This window comes from Pantherophis guttatus, chromosome 1, assembly GCF_059756535.1.
Source record: "Pantherophis guttatus breed Tessera chromosome 1, ASM5975653v1, whole genome shotgun sequence".
NCBI lineage: Eukaryota > Metazoa > Chordata > Lepidosauria > Squamata > Colubridae > Pantherophis > Pantherophis guttatus.
This window is the reverse complement of record NC_142063.1, coordinates 192,592,842-192,616,981: the sequence shown is the minus strand read 5'-3', so window position 1 is coordinate 192,616,981 and position 24,140 is coordinate 192,592,842. Positions and strand designations below refer to the sequence as shown.

The following is a 24,140-nucleotide window of genomic DNA, read 5'->3' as shown; positions in this document are numbered from 1 at the left end:
TAGAGGACCATGCAATTAGACTGGAGGTGATGCATTTCCAGTATTTCTTAAACTTCAAGCCATTTAGGTTGATCCCTTCTGCAACACATTATATCACTATAACCCAACATAGAGGGAGTGCACACAACTAATGACTCTTTCTGGGGTCAATAATGGAAGCCATGTTTTTTCTACAGACTTCTAGACTAAGAGACAAATTAATGCCTCCACTTCAGGGGCGGGTTTCAAAACCCATCGCTACTGATTTGCTTCGTGTGAACAGAAGTGTCCGGGTGGGTGGGCGGAGCCTCCCGCCGCCACTGCTACTGGTTCACCCAATCCGGGGTGAACCGGTAGCAACCCACCACTGCTCCACTTCATTAACTGTGTTATAGACATGAACTCAAAGATCAGATAGGATGAGTTGATGCACAATAAAGCTTTTGTATATAATCTTAAATAAGAAGATTCTCGCTCTGATTGATGGAAACAGACCTTCTTTATGATTCAAGCATAAATTATTTTGTTCCTCTTTTTTGCCTTTAAAAAAAGTTATACTACAAAAGTCTCCATAATAAATGTCTTTAAAAGTCCCTATAATACAAATTCTAAAAATAATGCAAATACACCTTTTTCTTCACACTGTAACACTCAAATAAACCCTTTGTTGTTCACTGTGAATATGGTCCCATGTGTGTAAATTGCACTGATTACTAAAGAAGGGGGGGGGAATCACTGCGTTCATTCACTCGTTCTATAGTATAATTATAATGATAACACAGTCATGCTCTTCAATAAAGACTACTATTTGTGAACATCCAATATTCCTATATTAGGAAAATTAGATTAAATTATAAATTGGGTCATTTATAAGGGCTAAATTTTTGTCCTTAGATGAGCTGAGAATTTCATCCCCTCCCTCAACCAGGACAGCAGCCACCAAGGGCATTGGTTTGCAAAAATGCATGGTATTCTCAAACTCAAACAGTGCTTTCTTATAATGTTTACTTAGAAATCAATTTCATTGCCCAGAAGGGGGCTTACTCCTGGATAATGAGTATAATAGGACTGCAGTGTATGCATATCCCAATCAAATTAGAAATCCTTATTAACTGAGGGAAGGAGTGAATTCTGAGTACCATTTACAGCAAAATTACAACATACCGAAAGCAATTTCTGGTGAAAACATGACAATAATCTTTTGTGACATTGTGAGGGCACCACAAAAATATCCCCGACCACCTTAAGATAAACAGCAGGTATTTCCAAAATGATATGTTACTATAGCATTGTATATTGAAAATGCTTATACTTTGCCCCTCTAAAGCTTCAATAATATTGTTTTGATTTTTCTGTTAATACATTAACACAATGAGTACCAATAAATAAACTAGAGGAAAGCTCTTAAAAGATTGTATTAATATTACATTGTGCAAAACATGTAATGACCTACATTCTATACACATACCCTGACTAAAATATGCAGGCTAAATTCAGAAGCCATTACTCAGTTTCTACTTTTTCCTTGGCAATTCAGGTGGCCACAATCCTGTAATTAGGTATACTGTCTTCCCTTGATTCTGTGGGATGAAGGAGGTAAGCATGTGCTAGACCACTGCCACAGTGTCCAGCTAACACTGCACTGTTAACATCTGTGGAACCTTCGTTATTGGTTTGAATAAAATCAACTATAGGCGTTGAATAATGGCTTCCATATTTGGCCTGATTTTGTGATTGGTGTTACACTTACATTAACCCCCTTAAGTGCAGGAGAACTTTTTAATGATGATGATGATGATGATGATTTGCAAAAAGAAAAGTCACTGTTGTAATAGATTTAGCAGTTGATTTCCAAACCTGCCCTCTTATTGGGAAGATGAATAGCTTATACAGTTTAGACAACGAAGTAACTCTTTCAAGATCCATTATAATGTGATTATCCAGCAGGGGTAGGCTTTTTAGTTCCATAAAAGAAGGACGGCTCAGTATCTATTTATCATTAAGTGCTTTCTTCATTCAAATAAACAATAGTTCAATTCATCAACATGTCTTTTGCTGCTGAGAAGACAATAATGATCCCTGTCTGGTAGCTGGGTGTCCCAAACGAAATTCTCATTGCTTCTTCAGACAGAGGCTAACAGAACCCGAGCCAATTTGGAATCTAAAATTTTGGTTATCTTTTTTTTCTTTTTTAATAATAATTTGAAAAACCTAGGTCAACCAAGTTTAGTAATCTGGAGGTCTCCATTTATCTTTATTGTATCAATAGCTGATAACTTCTCAATGCGATGGTAAAAATCAAAAAGCTGGTGTCCATCCACGAATATTCTAAAACGAGGGTGTTCACACAATATTTCAACCTGCAAGAAATAAAGAATGGTTAAGGACCACAATTTTAATTGGAAGGAACATTTTAAGAACCCACAAGTAATGTTGATATAAGAAGTACTATCTATCTTACATAGCTTTGACCACCTAGATCAGTGTTTCTCAACCTTGGAAGCTTGAAGATGGGTGGACTTCAACTCCCAGAATCCCCCAGCCAGCAGTGCTGGCTGGAGGATTTTGGGAGTTGAAGTCCACCCATCTTTAAGCTTCCAAGGTTGAGAAACACTGACTTATGTGGTTTGGACTAGATCACTCACAGATGGCCTCTTTTGCAATCCAAGTAGAAAGACACAGTGATCCATGGAGAACTGAAAGGCTATTTGCAGCTGAGAAAAGAAAATCCTGCTCACAGAATCTTTGATTGACGTCACTAAAGCCCCCAAGTCAAATTCAGTTTCATATTTATAGTCAGAGAATAAATATCGTTTCCCAGTTATTAACTCAAGCAGTAATTAACTAAAGCAAATGGAAAAATAAAACAACAGAACATAATCAAAGTACTGTTGCATCATTGGGTGCATGGTGTAGATGAGGATGAAAAGGCAGTATGGTACAATAACAATGCAGATCATACGATATAAATACAACTGAATAGCTGGGGTATCTTCTTCAGCTTGTTAATTATGAACCTTATAGATAATATTCTGGCCTTTTTTTTCTAATGCAAGTATAAGTGTGCAAAGGTCTAAATACTTAATGTCTCCCATAACTAGATGGCAAAAGCATATCCATAACTTTTGCAAAATTCTTCCATCAGCAACACTATATATATTTTCAGAACACTTAAAGGAAATCTGTGGTGTGAATATAAATCTTTCTCTGATTTAGTATTTAAAAGACAGGATCTAATAACTAATTGATGCAAATAAAGGGCTGCATCCAACCTCATGCAAGTCAACTTCTACAGGTGTGGTTAGAGTTTCCCATGGTCTCCTTAAACAGAGTTAATTTGTGTAGATCTTGTAACTTGTGCAGAGGAAAAAAGGAAAGCCTTATTTGCCGATTGTATCATTTTGCTACTACCCTGTTTCCCCGAAAATAAGACATCTCCTGGTAATCCCAATCGGATTTTTGAGCACATGCGCTAAAATAAGCCTCCCCCTGAAAATAAGCCCTCCCTGAAAATATTTAAACAAAGAGCTGGAAATCAGGTAAGACAGCAAGAGGAGCCCCATCTTGCTCCACGTGCCCCAAAATAATAAGACCTCCCCCAAAATAAGGCCAAGCACTTATTTCGAGGTTCAAAAAAATATAAGACAGGGTCTTATTTTCGGGGAAACACGGTAACATGGTTGAAGATTTGTTAAATTAATATACTGCATTCTTCCAGGGACTCAAAACCAGTGGTGATATTCAACTGGTTCTATCCAGTTCAGGTGAACCGGTAGCAGAGGTTGCGGGGGGCTCCACCCACCTGCCTGGACATCATCATGTCCAGATTTTGATGCTCTGCGCATGCACAGAAGGTCCTGCGCATGCGCAGGGGTGTCGCATGCGAGCTCACATTTGCGAACCGGTAGCGAAGGTGAGTCAATACCACCCCTGCTCAAAACAGTATATCTAATTTAGGATTTTCATCTGGTTTCACCCTACAATATCACCACTGCTACACTGAGAGAGAATATCCAGCACCTGATCATCCATCTAGCTTTCATGTCTAAAGGTAGATTTTTTTCTCCCCAAGCCTGGTTCAAAACCTTAAGCGCTCTGCTGTATTAACTTTCTTTACTCTTTAACACACTAATCACAAAGGGTTTTATTTGTACAACCCAATGAAGCAATAACTACAATTCTAAACAGTTTCATGCCAGCTACTTTAAATTCAAACCTATGTATATGAGTACTTAGTAACTATAGAAGCAAATATTAATGTCCTTTGTGAGATCTTATGGTGTGTAAACATGAAAATTAAAAAATAAAAATAAAATAATGGACCCAAATCTTGAATGGAGATTTCATTCCTTCCAAAAATACTGGCTGCTACCAGGACAGAAATAAAACATTTTATTTTGCCTCTATTTAATAAAAATTAAGCATATTGATATGACTACACTATAGTTACTATATGTGGTTAATAATCTTGCCTTATTGTAACATTAACTATTACAATTTGTAATATGTTTTTGCTGTCTATTTCTTGGGACTCTGTACAACCTTGAAGATTTAGGACATTCACTTCTGGTATCACTGAATAAAAAGAAAGAGAGCACTCAATGATGATGGGCATAATCAATCAAAACCAAGCACTTTTAAACCGTGATCATTTTGAATGGAAGACGATAGCAAAATTTCATTTAGAGTCTTTAAAACTTTTTTAAAAAAGATCTCCAAATACCCATAAATAAAGTTCTGGTTTCATCTTCATTATTCATATAAAGTTACTTGAAAGCAAATATTTGCCATACAAAAGAAAAAAAATCCTCAATTGCATCTAACTTGTAAATTTCTTCTCAACGCCTACAAAATTTTAGAAGCTAGAACAGTGTTCAAGATGATTCCCCAAATTTTCTTACTGACAAATGAGTTTTCCTTGCCTGATGACAATGAATATCTCTAGGATACAAGTACAATTGTGAAGACCATCAATGATCTAACATAGTCTACATAGTAGACTATCAATGATCATATTGTTGGGGATTACAGCAACTATCATCCAATAGATCTGGAAGATGTCCTATATCCGTGATGGTGAACCTATGGCACGCAGAGACATATCTGTGGGCACATGAGTGTTGCCCTAGCTCAGCTCCAGCATGCCAGCCTGCTGATTTTCGGGCTTTCCGGACCCACTGAAAGTCTGGAAATGGTCCGTTTCTGACCTCTGGAGGGGTTGTGAAGGCCGTTTTCACCCTCCCCAGGCTCTAAGAAAGCATCTAGAGCCTGGAGAGGGTGAAAAATGGGCCTACCGGGCCCACCAGTAATCTTTTTGCCGTCGTGTGCCAAAAGCGAGGAGGCGGGGGGCATTGAATTATGGGTATGGGCACGCATGCGCATGACCCCCCTGTGTGACCCCCATTTTTGGCACGTGACGGCAAAAAGGTTAGCCATCACTGCCCTATATTATACCCTATAATTGGGGAAGCCCATTGAAGACAATAATCACTTGCTGAAAATACCATTACTGATCATTGCCAGGAGCGTTATGATTCACAGAATACTATACCAAACATATACAAGGAATTATATTCATTTCTACAACTACAAGACAACAAAATCCAGTTCTCAAACCCAAATGATATTTTGCTTAAATTAGTGGTTCTTATGGCATGGCCTGGTTAAGACCCTTTCAGGGGTTTCACAAAGTTAAATAATATTTTTAAATTACTTAGTTTTCCAATATAGTAAACATCAAAAAATATCATGCGTGTAAACCAAAGTTCTCTGTGATCATTTTTAAGAATTAAAGGAGTCCTGAGACCAAAATGTTTGAGAACCACCATCTTAGATTATAAAAAATGAGCTATCTATGGGGCTACCCTTGACAAGATTATTATTATACCCCATGTAATAGGGTACACTTGGCACTTTTCAAAGAGCTACACTGTTTACTCCCAACAAATCAAATTGAATACTCTAGTTTTAAGCTACAAATCTTTTTGACTTTATACCAAAGGAACTTCATTCTTAGATGGCAACCCTGGATGGCTACTGGGATCAGCATCAAAGGCTCTGTGGCAGGGTCTTCTGCCAACTGATGAAGTGATTAATAAAATGAATAAATGGGCATATTTTTAAAAATAACAACCCACTAATTCCACTTTAGGGCTCTTTTCCCAACAGTTTTGCTTGTCCACTTGAGCTAATTCTTTGCCTTTTTAATGTTGGATTTGGTACTTATTGGCAATGTTTCAGATTTACGCTTTGACTGTGATTGGATTTCTTGATTCTATTTGATTGGGCTCCTTGTCATTCCAGCTCCTTTGAGAGCATACTAAAGACTGACCGATGCTAAATGATGCCCTCTTTTGCTCTTGACTCCTTAAACAATATATTGTGTTCCTGTCCTAAAACCAGTGTTGCAAAGCAAATGCAATTTGGTTCTTAGGATAATAGTGACATTACTGAAGAAATCCATACAATCAGTTTACTACTGGTTTCCTGGCCATGCATGCGCACCAAACGCCCTCTGCACGCGCATGCACAGTATGTGCCAAGAGGAGGCTTGGGAAGGTAAGTAGAATAGCAGGGGGGGGGGGGGAGATCAGCAAGATTTCCTGCTTTCTAGCAAACCTAAACTGCGTGGCACAGCTGATCGCCGGATCATTGTTTTTAACTACCGATTCTCTCAAACTGGTAGCTTTTTTAAACTACCGATTCTCTCGACCCGCTAGCTTTTTAAACTACCGATTCACCCAAACCAGTAGTTTTTATCACTACCAGTTTGCCCGAACTAGAGCAAACTGGTAGCATTTCACCCCTGCATACAATTATTGGAAATTAATGCAGGACTTGTTTGGTTCTGATAGCTATTCTGAGCTAATTTCAAATCTGTGCATACCACTTACCCTGTATTTTAAACTAGTTTTTCTTCCTCCCATCTTTTAAAAAGTATAAAAACAGCAATAAAAAACATTGAAAACTATCATTAAAATGTTGGTTTCTCTCAAGTTTCCACTGAGTACTTACTAAAAACAAAGCAATGCATTTTATATATAAATAGATCTAAATGACCTCCACCAACAGACAAGGAATCACATAATCCCAAAATGCACTATTCACAAAGGAATTAAAGCCCAGTTTGTAAAGTATAAACTTTTAATAGCATGGGTTTCTATTTTCCAGTGTTGTTCCTTATATGGCACTGTTTCTCATCATTATCCTACAGAGCAGAGTCCCCCAGGGGAGTACTGTAAAATAAATATATGAGATACATAAGAAAATTTTAAAAAGTTGTCTAAAAAACACCATTATTTTTTCTCTTCTCATTCCAGCCCAGTAAGTCATCTAGGAATGAATGCCTTCCAGTCAGCTTGAGAGGAGAGATCAGTATGCGATCATCAGAATTGAGATATAAGGTCAATGCTGTTGAATAACTATGTGAAGCTTCTGAAGAGGTTAGAACAGAGCGAGGCATCATCAATACACAGGTGATACCATTAAATATTCCATCACAACAAGCCCAGTACTTTAGAGGCTGTCAGCATCTGGATGAGAAAATCAGACTAACATTGAACCTCAGTAAGACAGAGTGAATATGGATCAAAAATCTGACTGAGATTGGATGTAGTCTACCTTTGGCCCTGGGTGGGATTGTGTTTACACCCTGGAGATCCTTTTATACTAGCAGTCCATGTTTGAACAGCAGGTAGATACCATGACAAAGTTGGGCTTTGTCATGTGATCCCCTTTTGCAACCTTCTGACAAGCAAAGTCAATGGGGAAGCCAGTTTCACTTAACAACTATGTTCTTAATTTAACAACTGCAGTAATTCAATAACAATTATGGCAAGAAAGGTCGTAAAATGGGGAAAAACTCACTTAACTGTCTCATTTAGAAACAGAAATTTTGGACTCAGTGGTGGTTATAAGGTGAGGCCTACCTAAGACCTGTGGCGCAGTGGTTAGAGTGCAGTACTGCAGGCTACTTCTGCTGATTGTCAGCTGCCTGCAATTTGGCAGTTTAAATCCCACCAGGCTCAAGGTTGACTCAGCCTTCCATCCTTCCGAGGTGGGTAAAATGAGGACCCAAATTGTTGGGGGCAATATGCTGTCTCTGTAAACTGCTTAGTGAGGGCTGTAAAACACTGTAAAGCGGTATATAAGTCTAAGTCTATTGCTAGTGCTATTGTTATCTTTATAGGAATTTTACTGGATGCCACTTAGCTTCTGAATGCAATTCAACATCACTTTAAAACCTTACACAACTCACGGTTGAATTTGCCTGTCTACTAACGTCTAGAGGTGACTTGCTTATGGTCCAACCACGGAGGAAACATATAGTCAAATCTTCTCAGTGATAGCCTTGTACGGCATATAGTTTTAAGTGGCCGGCTAAGGCTGCTATTGTATTGGTGAGAGTCAGCAAATGAAGAAAGAAAAAGGGAGAAGCTCAATTCTTAAGGGCTGTTGAGCTGACCTGTGGGGAGATGCAGAGACTGCAGTTCCATTGGCCCAGCCTGGTGTTGGGACTAGAGTCCTAGAGGGACATCCATCTCCTCAGTTGCTAGGGGACATTCAATTTTGTTCTGATCCAAAATTGGAGAAAGAGAGAAGGGAGAAAAAGAACATGCAAAACAGGAGTGGCTGGAGAGAAAAGGTGAAGAGTGAAGTTACATAAAGACATAGAACAGTTCTCGATCTATGGCCAGTGAGAGAAGAGAAATCCAGGGTGGCATCTTTGGAGAAAGGGAAGGAAAACCCCAGGGAGATGACACCTTCAACCAAGAAGCAGGGAAGCAGCTACTGTTTGAAAAATTCTGATTTTTGGGGAAGGACTGGGCAAAACACCCTGAAGGTGGTTCTCCCCACAAGAGGGGAGAAGGTGATCAGCCAAACGGATGCAGAAGGATTTGAGCCCATTCTTTTCTTTTCACTTTCTTTAATAAGCCCAGAAATGGGAGGGAGGGATATAGAATGAAGAGGAAGGAAGTGAAACAGTTAGCAGGAGAATTAGAGAATAATCTCTGGGAGACAGATTAGGACTTGACAACCGGCAAAAGCCAGGACTGTGTTGTATGTACCTGTTATAAATATGTTTACTATGTAAATAGTTTCACTATACATAGTAAAAGAAAGCATAATCAATTGCCATCCTTGCAAATCTAAATACACCTCCAGTTTAAAAGAATCCAGTCCCATTACGACACCTTCCTTTGGAAAACTCTCCCTCCTGATATCTGAACTACACTGTCCTTATTTTGGAATAGCTGTGAAAATATGACAGGAGGGCTCTGGGGGATGAATCAGACCTTTAAATCACGGGTGTCAAACTTGCAGGGTCACATTGCCGTCACGTGACATTTTCCCCATTTGCTGAACTGGGGTGGGCGTGGCCTGTATGTGATGCATCCAGCCCGCGGGCCGCCAGTTTAACACCCTGTTTTAAATAATGGCTTATCAGATTGTTTGCAAATTGTTACAGACTGAATTTATATTACAAGTCTTTAACCCTCCCCTACAATATCCTATAAGTCATTCAGGGTCTTCAGAAATAAACTAAGGTAAGTAAATAAATTAAGTAAATAAGTAAAGTAAGTAAGTAATCAAACTGCATGTTTCATTAAATTAAATTTTAATTTAAGATCCCTACAAGGGAGCACTTTATTTTATGAAAATCACAAATGCAAACATTTTCAGGGACAAAAAAAAACAAAGGGACCATTGCAGATGGTCTTGATTGTTTCCCAACATTCTCCTGGACCACCTGATTGAAAATATTTTGAAGTGTCATCTGAGGAATCCAATGCTCTTCCTCCTAGTGTTTTATAGGTATCTTCAATGAATATATATGGAGTCAAAAGAGGAGAGGAATCTAGTAACTCCATGACCTCACACAACCATTATTATTATTATTATTATTATTATTATTATTATTATTATTATTATTATTATTATTATTATTATTATTATTTATTGGACTTATATTAGAATATAGGACTTTTTTTCTGCTATTTATTAAAGCTATTTATTATTTCCATTTTTTAAGGCTTCTGCGTGAACCTGAAAAAAAATAGCTGTTTTAATGAGTCAAATTATTTTCACAATGCAACTTTAATGCTGCTCTTGTATCAAAAGCATCCTTTTTCTAAGAATCATGGAAGGACTGAATGAATAATGGAGAATGTTTTTTAAAGTACAGACAGCTCTAAAATCTATCTTTCCATTTGAATCTAATGCTATGACAGCATAGTTTGTTTTGTTGATTATCTTTACGTCAAGAGTCTAAGAGTGCTTTTCATTTGAATGTGCATCTGATTATATTATAGGTCAACTTACAATTCATTTAGTGACCATTCAAAGTTACAATAGCACTGAAAAAAGTGGCTTATGACCATTTTTCACACTTAAAATCTTTGTAACAGCCGTAGGATCATGTGATCCAAATTCAGATGCTTTTGCAACTGGTTCATAATTATGACTGTTGCGGTGTCCCAAAATCATGTGATCCCCTTTTGCAACCTTTTGATAAGCAAAATCAATGGGGAAGCCAGATTCACTTAACAACTGTGGTACTAACTTATCAACTGCAGTGATTCACTTAACAACTGTATGCAAGAAATGTCGTAAAATGGGGCAAAACTCACGTAACAAATGCCTCACTTAACAGAAATGTTGGGCTCCATTGTAGTCTTAAGTCGAGGACTACCTGCATCACATCCCTTTTCTCTTATTATAAGGAGATGATGTAAAAGAACAGAATAAGACCAAAATATATTAAGCGTGCTTTAAAAAAACACTATTGCTATAACTGTTATAGATATAAGAAGCTAAACTCACTCCAGGAGAGTGAGTTGCAATATATGAAAAGTACTTCAACCGAGAATAGGGAGACATACCCAATAAAACAAAAAGCCATGGAGACAATACCAAAGAGTATAGAAATCATATGGCAACTTCAAATAATGGCATGTTGTAGAGTGTTTTAAATTTATGCTTATAATAACCATGTCAATAAAGTTTTTTGTGCTTCTAAATATTGCCATCTTTTATTTGTTGTCATGTTCCTCTATCTGGATTGAACAAATTGCCATCAGAATGAATGTATTCTTGGTCTTTGCCTAATATTACATTCCTACAGATATAAAGTCTACATACAGTGTTATTTAGAGGGCAAAAATTAGCACTGAAACACACCCAGAACAAAACCATCAAAGTTACATCAGTGTCAACAGTGTCAGTGGTTAGTCAATAAACTCTCAGTACTCACCCTGAAGGGCTGGTCAGGGATAAATGGGAAATATGGAAGAGATGACTGTTCTTCTCCCCATTCTCCAGATATGCAGGAATTCCTGAGGAACTGTTTATCTGAAAATAAGGCTTTCAGTTCGATTGCTATATCCGCAGGAGGGTCTTCTGAATCTCCACATGTAAGACTGATGTCAAAACTGTAAAAAGCAAGAATATCTCCTCACTCACCCAAAAGCAACAATGAAATCCAAGATGCAGCCTATGTATAAACAAATGTCTTTCTAGCTAGCGTTGCCAACAGTAATTATAGTTGGTGTTGTTTAGGTTTCAAGTACACCACTTGTATCTTCTGTACTGCCATTTCTCAACATATTTAGTTCCTTCACCCCTACCAAGGACATACTCTCTACCCAGAGACCATGTGTGAAGCATCCCTCCTTGTACCCATTTATAAGAAATCTTCCCTTATAAATAAATATTACATCTATATCTGCCTCCTCCCTATAGGTCAAATGAGAAACCAACATTCTATATTTACAACTACAGATAAAAATAACTGTCCTCGGGAATGATGGATGTTGGGCAGATACATTCTTCTTGTGGGAACACAGTTTTTTCTCGTGGTTCTTGGACAGAGAAGGAATGCATGGACAGGGATGGAAAAGCCCTGCCAGGAGAAGAAAGCAGGCTGAGCCTGTGTCTTGTTACCTCTCTGGGTTGAGATCCACGATGCCCATTACCACGACTTTCTTGCCTGGCCTCATTCCTCCTTTGATGTGCCCACAGAAAGGGACAATCTGGAAAAGGATTGCAGGGAGTCAAAATGAGTAGCCTCTGATTACAGAGTGGAAGGAGAAGGGGGCCAGATCAGGCCCGATTATAATAAAGAGAGGGAGAGAGGGAAAGCAAATCCTTTACCAGTCGTGGAAAATACACTTCAGCTTGAACTGGGGATCCCAAGGAGTTGTTTAAAAGTCTGTCCTCTATTTTCTAAAAGCAAAAACAAAACAACACATTCAGACACAGAAGGCACCCTTTGTGTTCAGCCCAGGGACGGATGGAAAGGGGAAGAAAGAGGGAAGGGGGGGGGAACTGAGCAACAGAGCGCCAATTTCATTTCAAGTCTTGAAGAGAGAATCCATCTTTTTCCTCCAGCGCAAAACAAAGGGTGTTGCCTCCCAATTCCCCAGCAAAGTCTTCCAGGTACAATTCATGTCTGACTGCTCAGATCCATGAACCCCTCCCCCGCTCCCCATCAAGGCATCTCACACACCTGATCATCCAGGTACAAAAACGCAAAATAGACTTATCCCCCCCCCAAACACACAAACATACCGGCAGGGAGAAGGAATAAGAAATCCAGCCCTCCCCACCGCCTTTCAGTCCCCGAGGCGTTTTTCTTGACGCCGCTGCAAGCAGGTCCCCTCCTTCTCTCGAGATCCCAGTCCGCAGCTCCCCTCTCCCAGCTCGAATCCGTCGCTAGGCGGGATGACGGCGAGAGCCCACAAGAACCAGGCGCCACCGACCCACCTGAAACCGCCCGGCTCTCACCTTGCCGCCCGGGAGCCGCGAAGAATTTAGGAAAGGGCTACTTACCACCGCGTCCCTCTCCGCCACCGACCCCGCCATCTTGTTGAGACGGTGCAGCGAGCTAAGCCTGGATCGGCTGGAGGAGGAAGAAGAGGGGGAGCTGCAGGAGGGCAGAACCCGGCTTAGACGTGCCTGTCGAGCGCTGGCCAAGGCGCATCCGGAGCTGAACTGGCAGGGAAGCGGAGAGAGGGAGGGAGGGAGCCAGAGAGGGAGGGACGGGGGCGGGAGCTAATCTCGGCTGTCCCGAGCCCGGGATCCAGGAGGCATTCTCCGTAAATCCCCCAGCGGGCCACGCCGCGCGGATTTGGGGATGCAGCAGAAGCAGAAGCGGTGCAGTGGAAGGGCACTCTAGAGAGCCCTGGCCCGGATTTCAGGAAGCCCAGTGCAGGGCATAAGGCTGAAAGGAACCGGGCGGGGTCGGCAGTAGCTCAGGCTGCTGCAGCTTCTTCCGTTCGTACTTTGCCTCCGAGCTGTTTTGCTGCGGGAAAGCAGGAAGAGAAAGGAAAGCCGCCGGCTCTGGAAGGGGGCACAATGCAGCCCGGCCGGCCTCCGGAGGTGGCAGCGGTGGCGGCGGTTCTAAATAGACCCGGTTAAGGAAGCGAGCCGGCTTGGCTGGGAGGTGGAGCGGGCGGGGCGCAGTTTGGGCTCCGCCGTGGGTAGAACGGGGTGGGCCTGCCTGCAAGACGCACTGGGATGATCGCTGTGAAATGCCTAGTCAATCTACCTCCTCCTCCTCTCCTCCTTCCAGTTTCCATTTGATTTACCGCCGTATTCAAATACTGGGGTGTTTTGGAATTTATGCTTTAAAAAAAAATCCCACACGAATAGCCAGTATATGTGTGTAATAATACTACAATAGACTATAATAAAGAATAATAATTAGAACTAGTAGGCAATAAATCATTGCTTTTATTTTTCTTTGTTTTTTTTGGGGGGGGGTATGTGTTTTATTTGCAGTTTTCTTTTGACAACCAACATATTTTGAGGACAGTGTAATGACTGGATCAATACATTTTTACACAGTGCTGACAATAATAATACAATTACACATAGTTTTTATCTTCCAACTTCTAATCTTAATATGCTCATTATAACTATAATACATTCTTTTACATATCAATATATATATATATAATACTATTTTCGCAATTTGTACTTATTCCCCCCCCCACACACACACTTGTTGGGGTTTTATTTTTCTTTGTTGATAATGCAGTCATCAGCCATTTAATGACTTCAGCTTCTTAAAAAAAAGATTGCATTATCCACAGTAGCTTCTTATGGGAAATTCTTTTTTTTTTTTTTGCTAAAAATCACCTCATTTTCCCTTCAAATGTTTAAAACCTTTACAACTCCTTTTGGTTAACTTTCATTCAAGAAGACAGACTGGAACAAACTTTCTGCCGCCTTTGGCAAACATTTGGAAACTACCGTAAAAATAATGATACTGCCACCTCAAAGCAGGTTATTCTTGCATTAGTGCGTGCCTTGGTTGTGCAATTTAAAGGGCTTAATCATTTTGTATAGCTCAGCAACAGGAATTAATTTTAATTTAATTAATTACATTTATATGCCGCCCCTCTCCGAAGACTCAGGGCGGCTCACAATACATTTAAAAAATCATTATAAAAAGACATTGAAAAATTTAAAAAAAACATTAAAAACATTAAAAACTCATTCACACCATTCATGGCCGGATCTCGCCAGATCACAAGAGCGAGATCAACGGCCCCAGGCCTGCCGGAAAAGCCAGGTCTTCACCGCTTTTCGGAAGGCCAATAGGGTGGGGTTGGTCCGGATCTCAGGAGGTAACTGAGAGACTTACTCCAGAGAGCTGGGGCAGCCACAGAGAAGGCCCTCCCCCGCGGGCCCACCAGCCGACATTGTTTAGCTGACGGGACCCGGAGGAGACCAACTCTGTGGGATCTTACCAGTTGCTGAGAGCTATGCGGCAGAAAGCGGTCTCAAAGATAAGGATATTTAAAGGGCCTTCAACTTCACTGTCTAGTGAGACCTTTGGGGAAACTATATGGGGAGGCAACTTGGTGACCACAGGTACCTGCCAACCTCCCTGCCCACCTGAATTTATTTTTTAAAAAATGAAATGAGAAACTGGAATGTTCCAGCGTGCCAGGCTGCGGTATTAACTTTATTTACTGAGGCCCCCACAGACTAAATAGGCAAAATTAAAGATGGTAATGGTTGTAGCCCAGTGCTTTGGAAGTGTGCCTGTTTGTCTAGCAGAAAGTCACAAATAAATTGGGGTAGATAGACAACCTTCTGGGACACTAGAAGGGATAGATCAATCGTTATAGCAAGATGCAGATGATTAAAAATGTTTTAAATCATCAATGACCCTCACAACATTGGCTCATAGAAAACTGATAGTTGGCCATGCTTATTGTGCTATTGTTTCCAATGTTTCAGGAGTGGCCATTAGCCTCAAAAGGTTGCTAATCCCTCCCCAACTCCATGTCTGAGAAGGTCGCCTATGCCAGAGAGCCTGTTCTGTGCCTTATTGAGAACTTTAAAATATTTTAATCTGAGATGTTTATACAGCTACTATTTATTAATTTCTAAGAAATCATCTACATTATAAGGATCAATAAAAAAAAATCCCACTTGGGGGATCAACAAAAAAAAATCCCACTGTGTAGTTTTGGAGGTATTTTGAGTTGAAAAATGGTGTGGAGATTGTGACTCAAATTAGCATTGTTCCAGTACAATTTGCAACAACTGTACAACTATTTCTATGCATATACATTAAGAAAGAAAAATAAAACATCCATTCTAAGATCAATAGATGAAGATTTGAATCAATAAACCTTGATTTAGAGTTTAAATAAATAGTGCAACTGTTTTGCATATCTTGAAAATCTTGTTAATCTTAGTTCAAATTAACCTTAAATTGGTATAAAAACTACATGTTTTAAAATGTAGTCACCTGGTCACAAAATTTAAGAAAGTTTAGCTAACATATTGTGCTTAATATGTTCTCAGTATTTTATGTATAGAGATACCCCCATATGAAGAGTTATATAGTCCTCTAAGAAACATTCCTGTTAATGTTGGGAAGAGCCTCTGATGAAGTAGAGTGTGAAATTCATTCATTCATCCATCAAATTTATATGTTGCCCATCTCACTATCAAAGTGACTGAGCAGCTTACAACAGAATAAAAGCAAATAAGGGCAGAGAAGAAATGCAAAGTCCAGAGAAGAGCAACAAAAATAATTAGGGGACTGGAGGCTAAAACATATGATGAACAGTTGCAGGAACTGGGTATGTCTACTCCAGGGATGAAATGCTACTGGTTCGCTCCGGTTTGGGCGAACCGGTATTTCTGATGATTTTCTGTGCAGCGGGGTTTAGTTTTGCTAGAAAGCAGGAAATCCTGCTTTCTAGCGAAGCTAAATTGCGCACCACTGCTAATCCACCCTTCGCTTCTACTTATCTTCCCAAGCCTCCTTTTGGTGAGTACTGTGCATGCGCGCACATGCACATGCACAGCGCATGTTTGGTGCACGCTGTGCACACAGTGCATGTTTGGCACACAGCCCACATGCGTGGCCAGCGAACTGGTAGCAAACCAGTTTGGATTTCACCACTGGTCTAGTCCCGTGATGGCGAACCTATGGTACGTGTGCTGTTGCCTCAGTTCAGCTCTGCTGCGCATGTGCACATGCCTCCCGCCAGCCAGCTAGTCTTCAGGTCTCTGCTGTGGATGCGCAGGGGTGGGGCACTTGTGGGTGGCGCACATGCATGCCCAGGGGGTGCATGTGCGGGGTGCATATGGGGGGAGGAGTGCACTTTGGGCACTCGGTTCGAAAAAGGTTAGCCATCACTAGACTCCAATCTAATGAAGAGAAGGAACAGGGTGATACGATAACAGTGTTCCAATATCTAAGGGACTGTCATAAAGAAGAGGGACTCAGCCTATTCTCCAAAGCACCTAAGAAAGACAAGAATTAACAGATGGAAACTTATTCCATCTCCGGGTGCTCCCCTTGAGGTGCACCCAGAGGCTCCAACTGGGGCAGAGTGCGGCCGCGCGGGTGGTTATGGGAGTGATATGGCGTTCCCATGTAACACCTCTCCTCTGTGAGCTGCACTGGCTCCCGGTGGTCTTCCGTATGCGCTTCAAGGTCTTGGTTACCACCTTTAGAGCACTCCATGGCTTAGGACCTGGTTACTTACGGGACCGCCTGCTGTCACCAGTAGCCTCCCACCGGCCGGTATGCTCTCATAGAGAGGGGCTCCTCCGGATGCCGTCAGCCAAACAATGTCGATTGGCGGCCCCCAGGGGGTGAGCACTGTGGGGGCACCTACTATCTGGAATGAGCTCCCCCCGGAGATATGGAGGATCCCGGATCTACGCACCTTCCGCTGCGCTCTCAAGACTTTTTTATTCCATCAGGCTGGCCTGGCCTAACTGTTTCCCTTTTTTCCATTTTTAAAATGTAAATTTTAATTCGTTTTTAATTTATTGGGGTGTTTTAAATCTGTCTTCAGCCAAATTGTTTAATTCGATTTTATTCAGTTTTAAATTTTGTATTTATGTTTTTTATCCTGTGGCTGTTTACCACCCTGAGTCCTTCGGGAGTAGGGCGGAATACAAATAAAAAAACAAAAACAAAAACAAACAAAAACAGTAAGTAGAGATCCAATCTAGAAATTTCCTGATAGTGAGAATAATTAATCAGTGGAATTGCTTATCTTCAGAAGTTGTGATTTAACTGAAATGGTATAAGGTCTCCTGCTCAAGGAGGAGAGTCCAACTCACTAGAAGATTTCCAAGGTTCTTTTCAAATTCTATTCTGTTCTGTTCTGTTCTGTTCTATTCAAAATTAAAAGTGCTATAAGCATTTGTTTCATTCATAAAAAAGTACATTTTTTTAAAAGAATAATGTTGCTTTTGCTTTAAGAAATAGCATCAAATCTATGTATTCCTCTGGGTCCCATTATTGAGTCATAATTGGCATTGTGAATGTTCTTTCCTAAAAGCTGAGCTTTGGCCAAATAGGTCACCTATATCCATCCTATCTGGTCCCTCAAGATTCATAGTGGGCTTTCTCCTGGTCTCCTGTCTTGTTTTACTGTTTAAAAGAGAGAAATATTCTCTCTAGTCAGTCATGATCCTGCATCAGGATGAGCTGTGAATTTGTATATTGTGAAACAATAGGAATCTGGGGGGGTGTGGTTTGGAGTTTGTGTAGATTTCCCCCCTATACACACAGAGACACATGTGCCACAATGAAAATCCAAGGGATATTTCCAGATTCTGAAGAAAGGAAATTCAGTCATATCCATTAATATCTATATCTAGCTGCATGAAAATTTGACTACTGACAAGACATTTGTTTTCTTTTTTAACTTGTCCACGATCTTAGGCAAAAACAGCTAAAAAGGACCTATAGGACTGCTGAATAGCAATTGCCAAGAACAGGCAACTAATTATGATACTGTTTGATGATGCTCTGAACTTCACATATTCTCTAACAAATATCTACTTTCTACTAAGTTGAAAGAACTACCTATGATCATTGAAAGGCCTACAAAGATAGGTTTTTACAATATTTGGATATAAGGGTGTTATCTAGTTCAGGGGTCTCCAACCTTGGCAACTTTAAGCCTGGCGGACTTCAATTCCCAGAATTCCTCAGTCAGCAATGCTGGCTGGAGAATTCTGGGAGTTGAAGTCCACCAGGCTTAAAGTTGCCAAGGTTGGAGACCCCTTATCTAATCAGTTTGGTTTAGTAGTTGGTAAAACCAGGTTTGTTTGTTTTTTAATCATTTTTACATATTAAGAGCTAAATGAAAATGTTACATTTTTCTTGCTCTGACCATTCCAGGATATTCTGGCAGAGAGGGAAAGTAAGCCTGGAATGGATTTGACGGGATTGGGTTTTCATGCACAAGTAAACTAAGCCTGAACTTTTCTCAAGGTTTTTCAGGTATCCTGCTTGTCTTGGAAGAGTGAAAAGGTGCTTAGATTTTGCCTTAGCATTAATTATTTTGAAAATACTGGGACCACAGCATCTAAGAAAACATTTTATTATTGATTTTTTCCATGCCAGTTTGTCTTTCTTTATTTTTATTTTGTATTTTTATATGTGCATACAGATGCATACCCAATTTATGACCACAATTGAGCAGAAAAAAATTTCTGTTGCCCAGTGAGACATTTGTTAAGTGAGTTTTATCCCATTTTATGATCTTTCTTGCCACAGATTAAGTGAATCACTTCAGTTTATTTATTTATTTATTTATTTATTTATTAAATTTATATACCGCCCTATTCTGAGGGACTCAGGGCGGTGAACAGCGAATGATAAAAAACACATGTAATACAAACGTTAATTAAAAAAAAACCAATTAAAATATACTAAACACTCTGGTCCTAGATAATTCAAGACATCCTAGTTTAAAATAAAATCAAAAGCAATATAAAGGGAAAGTTAGGCCAGGCCGGCCTGCTGAAACAGGAATGTTTTGAGGGCACGGCGGAAAGTGCGCAGATCCGGAATCTTCTGTATCTCTGGGGGGAGCTTGTTCCAGATGGTGGGTGCCCCCACAGAAAAGGCTCTCCCCCTGGGGGCCGCCAGTCGACACTGTTTGGCTGACGGCACCCTGAGAAGCCCCTCTCTATGGGAGCGTACTGGGCGGTGAGAGGCTATTGGTGGCAGAAGGCGGTCTCGTAAGTACCCCGGTCCTAAGCCATGGACTGCTCTAAAGGTGGTAACTAAGACCTTGAAGCGCACCCGGAAGACCACAGGGAGCCAGTGCAGCTCGTGCAGGAGGGGAGCCACATGGGAGCGCCATGCTGCTCCCATAACTACCCGTGCGGCCGCATTCTGGACCAGCTGGAGCCTCCGGGTGCTCCTCAAGGGGAGCCCCATGTAGAGAGCATTACAGTAGTCCAGGCGTGAAGTGACGAGGGCATGAGTGACCGTATTTAACGAGTCCCGATCCAGAAAGGGATTCAACTGGCGAATCAGGCGAACCTGATAAAAAGACCTCCCGGCCACAACCGTCAAGTGTTCTTCTAAAGACAGCCGGGAGTCCAAGAGGATGCCTAAGTTGCGAACCCTCTCCGTGGGGGGCAATGACTCATCCCCAATAGTCAGTGATGGCACCAACTGACTATATCGGGACGTCGGAAACCACAGCCACTCGGTCTTGGATGGGTTGAGCCTGAGTCTGTTCCTCCCCATCCAGATCCGTACAGCCTCCAAGCACTGGGACATCACTTTAAGGGCATCATTGGGGTGGTCCGGGGTGGAGATGTATAGCTGAGTATCATCAGCATACTGATGATACTTCACCCCAAAACCACGGATGATCTCACCCAGCGGCTTCACATAAATGTTGAACAGAAGGGGTGAGAGAACCAACCCCTGTGGCACCCCACATACAAGGGGCCTCGGGGTCGACCTCTGCCCCCCTGTCAACACAGACTGCGACCGATCAGAGAGAAAGGAGGAGAACCACCGCAACACGGTGCCCCCCACCCCTAACTCTTCCAACCGGTGCAGCATGATACCATGGTCGATAGTATCAAAAGCTGCTGAGAGGTCTAATAGGACCAGGACAGAGGAGCAACCCCTGTCCCGGGCCCTCCAGAGATCATCTACCAATGCGACCAATGCCATTTCCGTGCTGTATCCAGGCCTGAAGCCCGACTGGAACGGATCTAGATAAGCCGATTCATCCAAGTACTGAGGAAGCTGTCGCGCTACCACACTCTCAACAACCTTCGCAACGAAGCAAAGGTTGGAGACTGGACGGTAATTAGCCAACACTGCTGGGTCCAGGGAAGGCTTCTTGAGGAGAGGCTTCACCACCGCCTCTTTCAAGGCGGCGGGGAAGGCACCCTCTCTCAAGGAAGCATTTATAATCCCCTGGAGCCAGCCTCGTGTAACCTCCCGAGAGGCCAGCACCAGCCAGGAGGGACACGGGTCCAATAAACATGTGGCCGTGCTCAGTCTGCCCAGTATCTTGTCCACGTTTTCCGGAGTCACAGAATCAAACTCTTCCCAGGTAATATTCTCAAGACTTGTCTCCATCCTCCCTCCCGAATCTACCCAGTCAGAGTCCAGATTTTCCAGAATCTGAGCGATTTTGTCATACAGATATTGTACAAAGTCCTCGGCTCTACCCCCCAAGGGGTCATCCCATGCTTCCTGGTGGAGCAGGGAGCGGGTCACCCTAAACAGGGCGGCCGGGCAATTATCTGATGACGCAATAAGAGCGGAAAAATAGTTACACTTTGCCGCTTTTATTGCCACCAGGTAGGTCTTAATATGAGACCTTACCAGTGTTCGGTCAGATTCAGAACGGCTGGCCCTCCAACTGCTCTCCAGGCGTCTTTTCTGGAGTTTCATCTCCCTCAGCTCCTCGGTGAACCAGGGAGCCAGGTGAGATCGACGCCGGGTTAGAGGCCGCAAAGGCACGACCCAGTCCAAATCTCCAGTGGCCGCCCTATCCCAGGCAGCCACTAGGTCTTCAGTCAAGCCGTGTGCCAGAGCCTCAGGAAATGGCCCAAGCTCCGTCTGGAACCTATCCGGGTCCATCAGGCGCCTGGGGCGGAACCACCTCATCGGTTCCACCTCCCTGCGGCAGGGTGTGGCGGTTCGAAGGTCAAAGCGAAGGAGGGAGTGATCTGACCATGACAAGGGCTCAATCGCTATATCCCCTATCTCGAGACCACTCAGCCACTGACCAGAGACAAAAACCAGGTCCAGTGTGTTTCCCCCCGTGGGAGTAGGGCCATAAACTAATTGGGTCAGGTCCATGGCCGTCATGGAAACCATGAACTCCTGAGCCACCTCAGACGCTTCACCGACGGATGGCAGGTTGAAGTCCCCCATGACCATAAGCCTAGGGGTATCAATCGCCACCGCGGCTATAACATTGAGTAGTTCAGGCAAGGCTGCTGCCACGTGGCAGGGAGCCAGGTACGTAACCAGCATGCCCATCTGCACCCCATGACCCCACTTCACAAGGAGGGACTCACATCCGGCCGTCTGAGGAACAGTGGCCTCCCTCGGACCAAGACCCTCTTTAATGATAACTGCCATGCCCCCGCCCCTTCCCTGTGACCTTGGCTGATGAAATGCCCGGAAACCGGGTGGGCACATCTCTACGAGAGGGACTCCCCCCTCCTGGCCCAACCAGGTCTCCGTAATACCCACCAGGTCCGCTCCCCCCTCCTGAACAAGATCACAAATGAGGGGGGCTTTATTTACCATGGACCTGGCATTGCATAGCATCAGCTGAAGGCCCAGGGCCTGAGGGTCTGTGCCACCTGGGGAACGAGAAGAGCATTGGGGGCTGGAGCGTGCCACCGCTTGAAGACAGCGAGCGCGCACTCCCGCAACTTGATGTGGCCCCCTACTCCCGCCATATCTGCCCCTCCCACCTATAGTACTGATGTAATGTCTATCAACAGCACAAGCTCTAACTCTCTCCTTGGCCCCGGATTCTGCATCTCCTCCGCCGTGCTCTTCAGATGGATTAGATCCCGTCCCTCGCGGGTTAATCCCTGAACCCATACAACCCACCCCCCTCCCGGGAGGCCCCCCAGCCTCATTATTTACATTGGAAACCACCCTCCTCCCAGATCTCCTTAAAATAGAATTTGAAAAACTATCTAAAAAACCCCAAAGCTTCCGGTTCTTAGCATACCATCTCTCGGGGTTCCAAAACCCGTCCTCGAGGGCGGCCCTAGATAACTGGGAGGGCCAAACTTGCGAGAGGGGGGAATCTCGCAGTGCTAGGAGCTCTGTTATTGAATACATCGGAGGTGAGATAGAATTGGAGGCGATGAAAGGCCATTTTCTTCTTAAGGCATTAAAGATGGTTTAAAACAGATGGTTAAGACAAAAAGGGTAAAGTAGATAATTGTACAAGGAAGCTAATATAATAGAACATCGGAATACCATCTCCCTCTTACAGTGATGGGAAAGTCTTATGATTAAAATAAGTTAGTCAAAAAAAGGGGGATGAGAGTCTCAATGACCGCCCTCTCACGGCGACCAGTCCAGAGTTACAGAGATAAAGGAGAAGATGGTCCGTCCCATCCACTTGTATAAATATTACAAATAAATTGTTCAAGACTCTCGATGTCTATGCTTCCTCCCTTTCTAATACCAGCAAAAATCCGAAGATAAGGTCGAAAAAAGCAAAGGTGGAGCATCCAGGCGGAAGAGATGAAATCAAATAATCAGGATAACTAGGATAGTCAAGGAGGAAAAGATATTTAAAATAAAGGCTATAAGTTGATCGAACAGCTGCAAATTTTTCGCTGAATGGTCAAACTAGGTCTAGGTCTAGTAAGGTGGGGGGGAGAAACAGTCAGGGGAAGATCAAAAAAAAAATCATGTCTTCAGTTCTCAGCCCCCACCACTACCATGCTCTTTCAGATAGGGCCATTCAGGTGATTAAGTTGAAAATATCTCCCCTAGTATTTCAAAAATGGGGGGAATGTCCAGGCCCCCTCCCCATTACATCGAGGGGGGGTAACTGCTTGCAGCAAAGCCCTCTCCATCGTCTAGAGAGGGCATCCTCATAGCCTAGCCTCCTGGTGTTGCTGCTGCTGTTGCTGTCATTATCGCCGTTGCGAGTGTCATTTTAGTCAGCTCCGCCTCCGTAGCCATGGCCGCCGCCCCTACGTCACTGCCCGCAGCGCCCAGTAAGCAACAAATCAAGTTTACGGCAGCCCTGCCTGCACCGCCACCACCACATCGCTGACCGTTGCCTCAACCGCTCCAGCCCCGCAGCCGTTTGATTAATGACAGTCAGCTGGGCCTCGGTTTCAACGTTCGCCACCGTTTACCGCCCGCCGCACCATCCCTAACTTAATTGTTAAATTGGCAACACAATTGTTAAATGAATCTGGCTTCTCCATGACTTTGCTTGTCAGAAGATTGCAAAAGGAAGTCTAATGGTTAGGGCATCAGGCTAGAAAGCGGGAGACCATGAAATCCAACTGGATGACCGTTCCAGGTCAGCTCACCTCACAGGACTGCTGTGGGGAAAATAGGAAGAGGATGTTGTGTTGGATATGTTTGTTACCTTGAATTATTTGTAAAAATAATAAAGGCGGGATATAAATAAATAAATATCCTTACTCCACACCAGTGATGTTCAAACATAAAGTGCTTCCTCCTTTTCTCCATCTGGTAACGTAGAACGGCAGCTTGTTCATACCCATAGCTTCCAATGGGCTTTTAAGCCAGTTGTGGTTTCTAACCGGTATTACCACCATTTGCACAAGCGCATTGAATTTCAATACAGCTGAGGCATGGCAATTGGCTCTGCTGCACCTTACAGCTG

The 24,140-nt window shown here is 42.7% G+C and overlaps 1 protein-coding gene across 1 annotated transcript; it reads right to left on the bottom strand.

The window, feature by feature from the left end:
* Positions 1 to 459: 459 nt before the first annotated feature.
* LGALSL (galectin like) lies at positions 460 to 13,499 on the bottom strand. Its single transcript, XM_034432453.3, has 5 exons — positions 12,811 to 13,499; positions 12,133 to 12,204; positions 11,923 to 12,011; positions 11,234 to 11,411; positions 460 to 2,339 (listed from the first exon to the last, which is right to left on the bottom strand). Exons 1-5 carry the CDS (start codon positions 12,841 to 12,843, stop codon positions 2,196 to 2,198), a joined length of 516 nt encoding a protein of 171 aa, XP_034288344.1. The 5' UTR covers positions 12,844 to 13,499; the 3' UTR covers positions 460 to 2,195.
* Positions 13,500 to 24,140: the final 10,641 nt, after the last annotated feature.

What these genes read in the sequence shown, in the direction of transcription:
- LGALSL (XM_034432453.3), bottom strand. Translation starts at nt 12,843, where the DNA reads ATGGCGGGGTCGGTGGCGGAGAGGGACGCGGTG. An exon ending in TGGCGGAGAGGGACGCGGTG is followed by an intron (nt 12,205 to 12,810) that starts GTAAGTAGCCCT and finishes TTTTGCTTTTAG; the next exon opens with AAAATAGAGGACAGACTTTT. An exon ending in TCCCTGACCAGCCCTTCAGG is followed by an intron (nt 2,340 to 11,233) that starts GTGAGTACTGAG and finishes TATTTCTTGCAG; the next exon opens with GTTGAAATATTGTGTGAACA.